At 51.9% G+C, this 10,925-nt stretch overlaps 1 protein-coding gene across 5 annotated transcripts in view; it reads left to right on the forward strand.

Annotated features, from left to right (window-relative positions):
* NOS1 (nitric oxide synthase 1) overlaps positions 1–9,752 on the forward strand; it is a 77,779-nt gene extending 68,027 nt beyond the window's left edge. For 4 of the 5 annotated variants that reach the window (XM_062631128.1, XM_062631125.1, XM_062631124.1 and 1 more), the window contains 2 exons: positions 974–1,092; positions 2,356–9,752. In XM_062631128.1, coding sequence (XP_062487112.1) covers positions 974–1,092; positions 2,356–2,371 — 135 coding nt within the window. In that variant the 3' untranslated portion in view covers positions 2,372–9,752. Of the gene's footprint in view, positions 1–973; positions 1,097–2,355 lie in introns of those variants that run through there. The other variant, XM_062631129.1, reaches the window with a different exon arrangement.
* Positions 9,753–10,925: the final 1,173 nt, after the last annotated feature.

Here is a 10,925-nt window from a genome sequence, read left to right on the forward strand (position 1 = left end):
GCAAGGATGGGAGCATGACCTGACGGAGCTTTGGGTGCACAGCGGAAGTCACTTTGCTTTGCTGCAGCTCCCTCGGCTCCTGTGATGAGCACTGATACAAGCTCTGCTGGGCACCCTTGGTAGCCTGGGCAGGGCTTGTTCACCTTGCTTAGTTCTCAGTGTCCTCCCCCATCAGTGCATTAACCTAACAGGGAAGTCTGTGGGTCATAGAATCATGGACTCCCAGCCTGGTTTGGGTTGGAAGAGACCTTAAAGCTCCTCCAGCTCCAACCCCTGCCACGGGCAGGGACCCCTTCCACTAGAGCAGCTTGCTCCAAGCCCCTGTGTCCAACCTGGCCTTGAACACTGCCAGGGATGGGGCAGCCACAGCTTCTCTGGGCACCCTGTGCCAGCGCCTCAGCACCCTCACAATGAGTCCCCCTTCCCCAGATCTCCTCTGTGTGTGTGCCTGGCTGGACAATGCTCCTGGGCAAACAGGTTGCTGCAGATGTTGCAGCTGAAGCATAAATGAGCTCAGTCTGGGACACAGGCCAAAGGACCGATGCTTGAACGCTCTGCTTCTCCTTAAGAGGATAACTCAGCCTGATTCCTGTGGGACTGCCCCTTCTGAACCAGGTCCCCACACTCCATCCAGTAGCTAAGGGAACTCAGAACTATGTTTTAACTGGTTTACAACCAGCTCTCACACACAGGCTGGCCTCAGGCTCCTTGTCCCCTTGATGTCCAAGGTTGCCAGATGATGAGGAGGTCTAATGCAGCATGGAGCTCCACCACTGCCCCACAGTGTGCCTTTGGGAAGGTCATTTCCACCTCCCTGCTTGTCCCTGCCCCTCTGCCCTGCCTGTCCCTCCAGACAGAACATGTGCTGTGTGTTTGGTACCTGCCCACAACACAGAGCTTTGTGGTGCTGCAGCAACACAACTGTTTGTAAACACTCCTCATTCCTGCTGCCCCTCTCCCATCCATGTTTCAGGATGACAGCCGGTACCACGAGGATATTTTTGGAGTCACCCTGCGTACGTACGAAGTGACTAACCGCCTTAGATCTGAGTCTATTGCATTCATTGAGGAGAGCAAAAAAGACACGGATGAGTGAGTTGACACGTTTATTTTAACCCCTGCAGTTGCTTCCCCAGCATGTGTGGGATGGGGAAGGGAGCTTTAATTTCTGCACTCGTGTGATCCTTCTTATAGCAGAGGATGAGAAAAAGCATTTGGGGTTGCACTGGAAGCAGAGGCTGCTGCCTGGCAGGCTCTGAAATAGCTGTTACCTTGCTAGGACAAATGTGCCAGTGGCCTTCCTGGGTTATTGCACCCCCTGGACCTATGTGCTCAGACCTGACAGTTGCATCTAAACAGTGATGCAAAGGGAAAGAGTTCTGTTTACTGCCTGCCTCTGCCCCCCCTTGCCAAGGAGTTTACATCAAATCACAGAATCCCAGCCTGGTCTGGGTTGGAAGGGACCTTAAAGCTCCTCCAGCTCCAACCCCTGTGTCCACCTTCCACTAGAGCAGCTTGCTCCGAGCCCCTGTGTCCAACCTGGCCTTGAACACTGCCAGGGATGGGGCAGCCACAGCTTCTTGGACACCCTGTGCCAGCGCCTCAGCACCCTCACAGGGAAGAATTTGTTTCCAATATCTAACTGGGATCTCCCCTGTTTAAATGTAAAGGCATGAATTTAAAGTTTGCAGGACCCGCGGTGAGGGGTGGTTTCCCCAGCTCAACTGATGGCTTTGGGGGTCCCTGGCTGGCCCAAGGGATGCAGGCAGCAGGTACCCACAGAGGGAGAGGTCTCCAGGCTGCTGCATGCCCTGTTAGGAAAGATCTAGAGACCTTTCTTTCCACTGTTGCAAAAACAACCAAGAGAAGTAGAAAACCTTGACATTTGCTCTGTTTGTTTCTGCTCTACCATGTCCTGCCATTTGCTCAGCTCAGCCGGGGTGGGATTTTCCCTGGCTGAGCAGAAGGATTATTTAGGATAAAGGATGGGCAGCTGCCTGGATCTTCCTCCTTGTCCTGGCCCTCAGTAACCTGGGTTGCAGATCCCTTCCCTGCACTCCTGGCTGTGCCATGTAGTGCCCTGCTGACCCAGAGCGGGTTTCCCAACGTCCCTGAGATTGGGTAGGAATTTTTCTCCAACACAGCACATACTCTGGGATCTGCACTGCATACACAGTGCCTCAGTTTCCCACCTCTAGGTCGGGATAAAGGTTGCCTCTCTGTCCGCTTTACACAGCTGCAAAAGGCACTGTAAATTCCTGTCTACTACATGCTCCCTGGGAAGGTCCTTACCCAGTGTTCCGCTGCTCCTCCCTGCTCTCACTAAGCCCAGCCTTTCTTCCCTTTCCCTTGCAGGGTTTTCTGCTCCTAACTGGACCCTTCACCCCAAGGGGATCCAAACCAGTCCCGGCTCTTGCTGCCCCCTCCAGCCGGAGGGTTTTGTATCTCACGGACACGGTGGCTCCTTTTCCGCGGGGAACTGCCCATGGAAAGCGCTCTGTCTCTCGTCCTGTCGTTGTGTCCTGATGATGATGATAATGATGATGATTTTTATTTCCTTTTCTTCCTCTTTCTCTTGCTCTTGTCCTGTGGCCATTTCTTTTCACCCCCTTTCCCTTCCCTGGATTTCCCCACTGAAGTACGATGGCTTTATAACCTGCAGTGGCTCTTAACAGAACTCCACATTTCTCCTTCTCACGAGGGCGTTTTGCAGCTGCATGAAATCAACTTTGTGATCATCCACATTTTGGTGTTCAGTGGGACAGCAGAGGTGGCAGGGGCTGGGCAATGGCTACGTCTTGTTGCTTGACCAGAGTTCCCCCTCTCCCCAGCTCGGGGCTTGGCTGAATCCTTACGTTTTCATGGCTTTTCTTTGGACTTACACAGCCCTGGGCATATGCCTGAAGCTGGGGCAGATGATGTGCAATGCCCTCGTGCCTATGAACTTGGTTCACCCCCAAGCAGCCTGGATACAAGTGTCTGTTTCGATCCCAAGGGTGGGATGTCTCTTATCCACATGTCATGATTTCTCCTAAATGGATTCTGTGCTATGTTTGCCTCCTTCTCTGCTCCCTGTTCCCCACGAGCCTCTCCTTTTGCTCAACCCCTACTTTTGCTGGCATGAGTCCTCCCACAGAGAAGCAAGCATCAAATACACAGGCTGATGTGTATGCTGGGGAAAAACTCATGCCATTGACTGCTGCTTGGCCAGGCTGTCCTCTGGAGGGCTTTACAGGAGATGTGTGACCTGCAGAAATGATGCTGATGGGACAGATTGAGGGACTGACTTCATTCCAGAGCTTTGCATGCTGTGAATGTGTGAACCCTTTCCCAGGTGAGACTGAAAAGCCATGAGGATGGGAGAGAAGCAACTCCAACCCCACTGCAAGAGGCATCTCCTATCTGGAAGGCAGCACTTGGAGGGTTACGGAGGCTCCTGCTCCTTGGTGAGGATGTCCTGACCAAGGATTCTTGAAAGCCCAAAGACAGCATCATCTCCATCTTAGCACAGTCCCATGAGCAGTGCTGGGACAGCAGAGCCCAGCCTCTTCCACACCTTCAGGAGCAGAAAGTGCCAGCACGGAGTGACCTGAGAAATGCATGTGGCATCTCAGTGACAAGCCAGCCCCCTCTGTAGGCTCTGCCCCAGCTGCCAGCAGCACTAGCTGTGTCTGCCGGGACATCTCAAGTGAGAAGAGAGGTGAGATAGGCTGCAAAGATGCTGCGTGACTGGGCTCTGGCACGCTCACACCTCAGCCCTGCTGCAGAAACCTGTCCCCAAAAGCATCTGTTAACGCGATCACAGGAAGGTATCATCCCTCTAACAGAGAAAAGCTGTCTGCAAGGTAAAGCATACATGACCTTTGGTGTCCTTCCTCCTCCTCCTCCTCTCTTCCTCATCTTGGAAAAGGTTTGTCCTCCCTCATTGCTAGGACAAGGACAGCAGAGCACGGCTGCAGCTTTTGCTGGAGGCAGGGATATGGGGTTGGCAGATGTAGGAGATGCCCATCCTTTCCTCCTGCCCTTGCTCTGATGAACTCCATGCTGATACTTCTATGGAGCAAAGCACCAAAACCGGTGACAGCAGAGGGCTTGTTCAGGAGCTGCAATGGTGAGCTTGCTTTCAGAGGGCAGAGATTAGCCACCCTCTGTCAAAGCCAGAACAAAAAGCTGCAGGAGGTTTGCTGCTCTCCCAGCCCATGGTACAAGCTGCTCTGGTTCCCCCGGCCCCAGGCTGTGCCGTTATCCCCACCCTCAGCCAGGACTTCCTCCTCTTTCCTGCTGCTTGGCTAGCCACGTCTCCCCGTACCGTGATCACCTCCTGCAGCCTTGACTCCCTGAATGCTTGAAACAGCTCCAACCCCAAATCCAGGAGCAAAAGGCACCGAATTGAGCTCCAAGTCTCGGTTTTGCTGCTCCCACCAGAGTGGTGGAAAATACGAATGGATGCTGCCACTCTGTGGCCAGAGCAGGGTTTGGAGCCGGGTGCGAGGGCAGGTTTGTGTCATTGCCTGGGGACTTGTCACCTGGAGGTGAAAACTGGACAGGAGAGGAGAAAGGGCAGCCCACGGTCCCCCTCTGTGGGTTGTGCCTTAATCCCAGGGCAGGCAGTGGGGTGGGGGAGCTGGGTCCCTTTGCTGTCTGTGGAAAACAGCCCTAAAGCTGTGAACATAGAACAAGCCTGGTCCTAACCCCCAGTCCTGTGGCTGCAGAAACAGAGCTAAAGGGAAAAAATCAAACTCATCCCCTTCTTTTGGGAGATTTGCTTGTGGCTCTAGACTTTGAGCTCTGGTTCTCCTTTTAGTAGAAGGAGTGATGCAATCTGAAGAGCAGGTAGTGCCCTAAGAAATGCCCTTGCCTTTGTCTTTTTCCCAGCTCATCCTGTGTTGCTGGCAATTAGTTTTCTCCTGTCCTGTATCACCTCCCATCTGGAAGACATACTGCTGCTGGAGTCTGTGTCTGAGACGAATTGACTTGCTTTCCCTGTACCCCAAAGCTTCTCACCTCCATATCCCCCTTCCACCCAAGCTGTCAGTGAAAGCAGTGGGGAAGCACAGTGGAGAAGGGAATGGGGCATGTGCCTTGCCTTCAGTGGGATCCATGCAGGGGCTTGTGTCACAGACAGCTAGAGCCCCCTCAAGTTCACCAGGCATTGGGTAGGTGAGTCCTTCAGAGCCCTTTGGAAGGGATATGCTGTTCTAAGGGCAGCCTCTTTGCCCGGCCCTGGAGAAGAAACACTCTTCCTGCCATGAAGGTCCATGACTCCCATTCATATGTCCACCAGGGCTCTGAGCTGCCTTTCTGTTCCCTCTGCTTGAGATGGACCATTTGCTCCTCACGAGCTGCACCACTGGGAATTTTGATTCACTGGTTTTTGTTGAGTCAGTCTCAGACATCTCAGCTTCTCCATCCTCTCACCTGCAGGGGCATCGCACTCCCCTCGTGCTTCATTTTCTCCCACAGCAAAGGGGAAAATCAATTTGTGGATCTGCTTTATCAGTCCACAAATGCAGCTCTTCCTCCAGTTGTCTACACCCTGCTTGTGTCAGTGTGACATTTCTGACGTGTGGCTGTAGCTACAATAACTCTGGCACGGATAAGCAGCAGAGAGTGAGGTGGGGTTAGCCACAGAGTAGTGCTGTGAGCTGCTCCAGGGTGTCATGGATGAGAGGCTGTGCCTCTTGGGCACTTGGTTCACAGATCTGTCACCTCCAGGTGCCTGCTGCCCAGCCAGGCTCCTGCACAGCCCCACATGGCTCCTGAGGGGAGGGGTGCTGGGCCTGATGACACCCAGCCTGATCCAGTGTCTGAGTTCCTCTCCTGGAGGATGTCCACCACCACCACTGCCCGTTTTGAGCAGCTTTGCTCCTGTTTGCTCCCCAGATATTAAACACAAAGAGGGTCTTCTCTAAAAAGGAGATTTGATTTTCAAGACACTATGAAGTGGGGTTGGTTTTGGCAAAGATTTTAATTCAAACATCCACAGAAAGTTATTACCTGACCTTGAAAACTCATGGGAAATGATTCTCTGTTTTTCCAACCTTCTGTGTCCACTAGCAGGGAAAAATAAGTTGTTCATTCAGTGCAAGGGTGTCTACTGCCTGTGTTGTTGATGACTTCAAAGGTTTCATCTCCCCAAAAGGACTGCCTGGGAGTTTGTTGTTGCTCTGTTTATGAGAGACAGCAGGAAAATAATGAGACTTCTGCCCTCAGAAGCAGACTCAGGAAGATGACTCCACGGTTGGTGCTGGGTGGGCCTGAGATCGTTGAACTTAGAGGAACTGAGCCAGCCATGTCCATACTGGCCAGAGAAATGGGTTTGAGCTCCCTGTGCCATCCTGTGCCTACACATCCCAGGGGTGAGCAGGGGACTCTACACTCAGAGCAGTGTGAGCCAATGCAACTGTGCAACACAGCTTGCAGGTATGTCCTGAGTGATTGCACCCATGCAGAAGAGGAGATGGGAAGAGACAGGAGCTGCTTGAACCTGCGTCCAGTCTGACTGTGACTGCTCTGTTTGTTCCTTTACTGTTAGTACGTGACGCCTCTCACCCCATCCCAGGTTGTACCCTGTGCTCCCTTTACCACTTCTCTCCAGAGATCCCTCCTTTCTCAGCCCTGGCTGACCAGCCAAAAGGTGCAGTGAGTTGCTTGGCAAGGGTGAGTCCTGGGAATGGCAACGGGCTTGCAGTGCCTTGGGCTGGGAAGAGACTATTGTACTAGGGCTGTACTCCTGTTCTGGCTCTCTCCAGAAATGCTCCTCACACACAGAGACTGGGGGCTGAGGGGAACAGTGACTTCAATGGATAAGTGAAATTCTTGATGGGCAAATTGCCCCTGGGATAACTGAGAGGAAACCTACAGGCCTGCTCTGCACTTAATCTCCCAGTGAAGGGGTTTGATAGGTGTATGGAGGCAGTGCAAAGTGTGAATGAAAACTGGACACCACCTTCTGAAGCACCACAGGTCCGTAAACACCTACCATATACTGGAGATCATGGTGTTATTAAGCTGGCAGCAGGAGGAGAGTTTGTGCTTGAAGCTTCATGGCCTTGCACCAAGCCCAAGTTAAAGCTGCTGTCTCACAACTGATGACCACTGAGGCCATTCACTCCTCTGATTCATACCTGTGGGGAAGCTGCAGAGAGTTCCCAGTGCTCTTTGGAAGAATTTTTATGCTCAAAACAAGATTTTGCTCCTGTTTTCACTGGGGATGAGCTCTCAGCTTCAGAATTGCTCTGATAACTTTGCAATCGCTTTGATAGTTCCAGAGGGGGGCACAGACCCTTTACAGAACAGATGGAGACACATTTTCAGGACCATTCCACTTTGCTATAACTCTGGTTTTGGTATAATGATTTCTTTTGCTGTAACAGGAGGAGCAAAATTTGGCCAGTGCTGAATGCTCTTGAAAACTGTATTCCTGAACTTGGATCTGAGTCCTCCCAAATACAAAACGCCTTCCACACGCTTCAGTGGCACTGGGGATTTCAGCAGCTTGCAGGATCAGGCTTTCAAAGCGGCAGCAGTTTCATGATGGCAGTGATTTTGTGTGTGTCTATCTGCACTTGCCTGCAATGCATGACTCTAGTGACCCATTTGAAGTCTCTCTTCGACAGGGAGATCTGAGCTCTGGCTTCTTCCATATGGCTGTGTGTATTTAATAGGAAACCAGAGGAGTGGGAGAAAGCTAATGAGATTGCTGCTTTAAAGCACTTGGTTCCACAGGTAAAACAGACCTTCCCAGACACTGGCTTGCTTTTAGCATGGGTAACTCATGGCATATTTAAGCATTGTGATTCAGATACACCTTTTTCCTGCTGTGCCAGGAATGAAGCAGACTAGAAAGGCTTGGCCTCCACCCCTACAGATGTCTGACTGTGATGGAAGTTTGAACCATTGAAATCACAGGGGAAAATAACAACCAAGCAAACAAAACCCAAGAGATTGTGAGCCCATAGCAGAGTGGTCGCAGCTTGTTTAGCAATGGGAGCACCTTACTGTGAGGGCTGCTGCTTTCCTGCCTTATTCATCTTCCTACCTGCCCAGATTCCAGGGAGAGAGGAGGGAGGAACCACTTTAAAAGCAAGGTATTCAAACCAGTGAGCCTTGTCCTGAGCATCCGTTGTTGGACAGGAGCCCACAGGGCAAGGCTTTGCAGCTACGCCTTGCTACCACGGTGGGGAAGTGGGTGAATAACACTGGGCAAAGCATTTTATTTCCATAAGTATCCTTAATGCTTTAAAATTTAAAGGGTAAATACTGAAAGAGATGATCTAAAAGAGCAAAAGATTCGGGGCTTCTTTTTGTTGCTTTGTTTTCATGTGCTGCTTTCGGGTGGAGAAAGCCAACAAAAAGCATTATCAGATTGTTTTGAATTCAATCACATATTTTGTTCTCACAAGAATTGCTAACAGAGATTTAAAGATTTTCCAAGGGCAACAAAACTGCCTTAATACATATTCAGCTCCAACAAGAGACGTTAATGCTACTTGCTTCTGAGCCTGCTTTATTCTCTTTCTGTGTGATTGTGGCACGGAATCACGTCTTGACAAAATAGGTTTTACAGTACTCGACAGGATGTCCGCAAACAGAAGATGGTGTTTCAGCACCTCCTCGTGCACAGCATTGAAGTGATGGCTTTGAAGCCAGTGAAATTCAATGCCCAGTTTCTGCTTTGCTAGAATTCTACACAATAGGCAAATGTCCACCATTCCCAAGGTTAAACGTGCTCTGCTGCCTTGAGATGCCTTCAAACAGCCCTGGGATTTGTATGCTGAAAAGAGCTTGAGAATAGATTCCCTGGTCTGCAGCACCATCCCCAGCTCTTCCAGAGTGTGCCCAATTCCCCAGGCAGCAGATGAACAGAGGAAGATGACTTTCAGCCAGGACTCGTCGCTTTTTAGATTGAATGGAGTTAGAAACATGAGTTTCCAGCCACCCAGGGATTCTGATATTCAGTGCCAATTCATCTTTGTAATAGGAACAGGGATTTAGTTCCGTGATTCCCTTAGGCACCTTTGAAAAGCATAAGCCTCAAAGGTTGGTCTGGATTAGTTTTTCTCCTGATGGCCTTTTTCCCTGATGCCATGATGAGGAAGGGGACTGGTCTGTGAAGGGTGGCAGCTTTGGGGCAGGCAACTCCCAAACTTTCCACGGCAGAGGTTTCCTAAACCTCTTCTCAACATCTTCAGATGTGAGTAAATTCTGCTGTGCTGGAAGGGACTCCAACCTCTCGCTGCTCTCTGGTCCTCCTGCTCCTTCCTCCCTCCCCTCAGCACCTCCTCATGTCACTGTGCCTTCATTTGGTTTATCAAATGATGCCACGATTTAACACTGGCACGTTGTCTTTACTCTCACTTTGCATCCCATAAGACAGGTATGTGTGGAGGAGGATGTGTAGCTTATTTTGTAGCTTTCCGCGTGATCCTGAGGTAGGTTTCTTCTGAGGAGCAAAGGGGTGGGGACGGTGGGAGGAGGGATGGATGAGCTGGTGTTGTATTTGATCATACCAGTGCTTTAAGTGGTTACAAACATGGTTTTCCCCTACCTCTGAGCTCTCAATGCTGCTAAAATCTCTGCCATTCGTACAATGTACTCCAGCCCCCTCTCTCGGACTGACTCTGGCTCTGTTTGCAAGATATCCACATTGTTCTAAAGCATGCACCTCTTTCTGTATAGTTCCAATCTTCTGATTTTATGGAATACTTATGCCTGTTTGCATTACAGTCAAAATAAAAAAGTGAACTAAAGCCCATCAGACCTCGTTCTTCTCTTCTCTCTTAAGGTTTTAATGCTGGAATGGCTCTCCCGATGTCTCAGGGTTGCTCTGGTTTGCTACCTGTAATGCCAGGCCACTATAAATCGGCAATATGTATTTATCTTCAAGACAAACACTTTCTTGTAAGGTCACCTGAGTCACAGCATGGCATGGCATCATCTATAGCATGTCCGTCAGGACACTGCCACAGCCAGGCAAGCAGGGATGTCTGCACACAGCCCAGGGCAGCTTTTGGTGCTGGAGCTGGAAGAACACAGCCGCAGTGCTCCAGGCAGGACCCGAGAGACCTGGGCAAAGAGAACGGCTGCATGTGGCCAGGACAGTGAACCAGCAGTGTGGCTTTTGACACGGGGTGTTGCAGGGGGTACAAATCTGCCTTTATTTAAACAGACATCCCAGTGCTCCCTGAAGAGCAGCAGCACACGGATGTGATCAGGACAGAAAGATCCTGAAGCTGTCCGCAAGGAGCAGGAGGCAGGATGAAGGAATCCATGTGCAGGAGTGAGGGGATGCTCCCCCGGCGAGCCCTGCAGGGCCAGGCTGGTGAGGGGAACGCGGCCATAGCGTTACCTGATATACAGCGGTAGTTCTACCTTGGCCATTGCTGTAGTTACACCTTGGCCACAGCAGTGCCATGACCCTGGACACTGTGGTGGTCTTACCTCAGCCATGGCGGCGGGCTCACCTCACACCGCGATGGTGTCAGCCACGGCGGCGGGCTCACCTCACACCCTGGCGCTCTCAGCTCCGCCATGGCCGCGGTGTCACCTCAGCCATCGCCACGCCGTTCCCCCGGGCAGGGCAGCAGCCACCTTGGAGTCACCTCACTCGCCGTGCAGCGGTTACCTCAGCCCCCGCGGGGGTGCCCCGGCCGCCACGGCGGCGGCATTACCCCGGGTGCCACCTCAGGCGTGCATGTACCAACGTGCAGCCATGGCGGCAGCGGGACCTCAGATAACGCCACACACCCCCTGTGAGCCCAGGGCGGGCGGGCACAAACCACCCGGCTCCCTGCAGCCGGGCGCGGTCTCCTGCTGCCGGGGCACACGGCGTTTTGGAGGTCCCACCACGGGGGCAGACACCGCCTGTCTTGAAGGTAGGAACTTTGCAGACGCTCCCTAGGCTCCGCCCCTGACCCTTACCC

Source organism: Pezoporus occidentalis, unplaced genomic scaffold, assembly GCF_034315485.1.
Source record: "Pezoporus occidentalis ecotype Australia unplaced genomic scaffold, CSIRO_AGI_Poc_V1 ctg37, whole genome shotgun sequence".
NCBI lineage: Eukaryota > Metazoa > Chordata > Aves > Psittaciformes > Psittacidae > Pezoporus > Pezoporus occidentalis.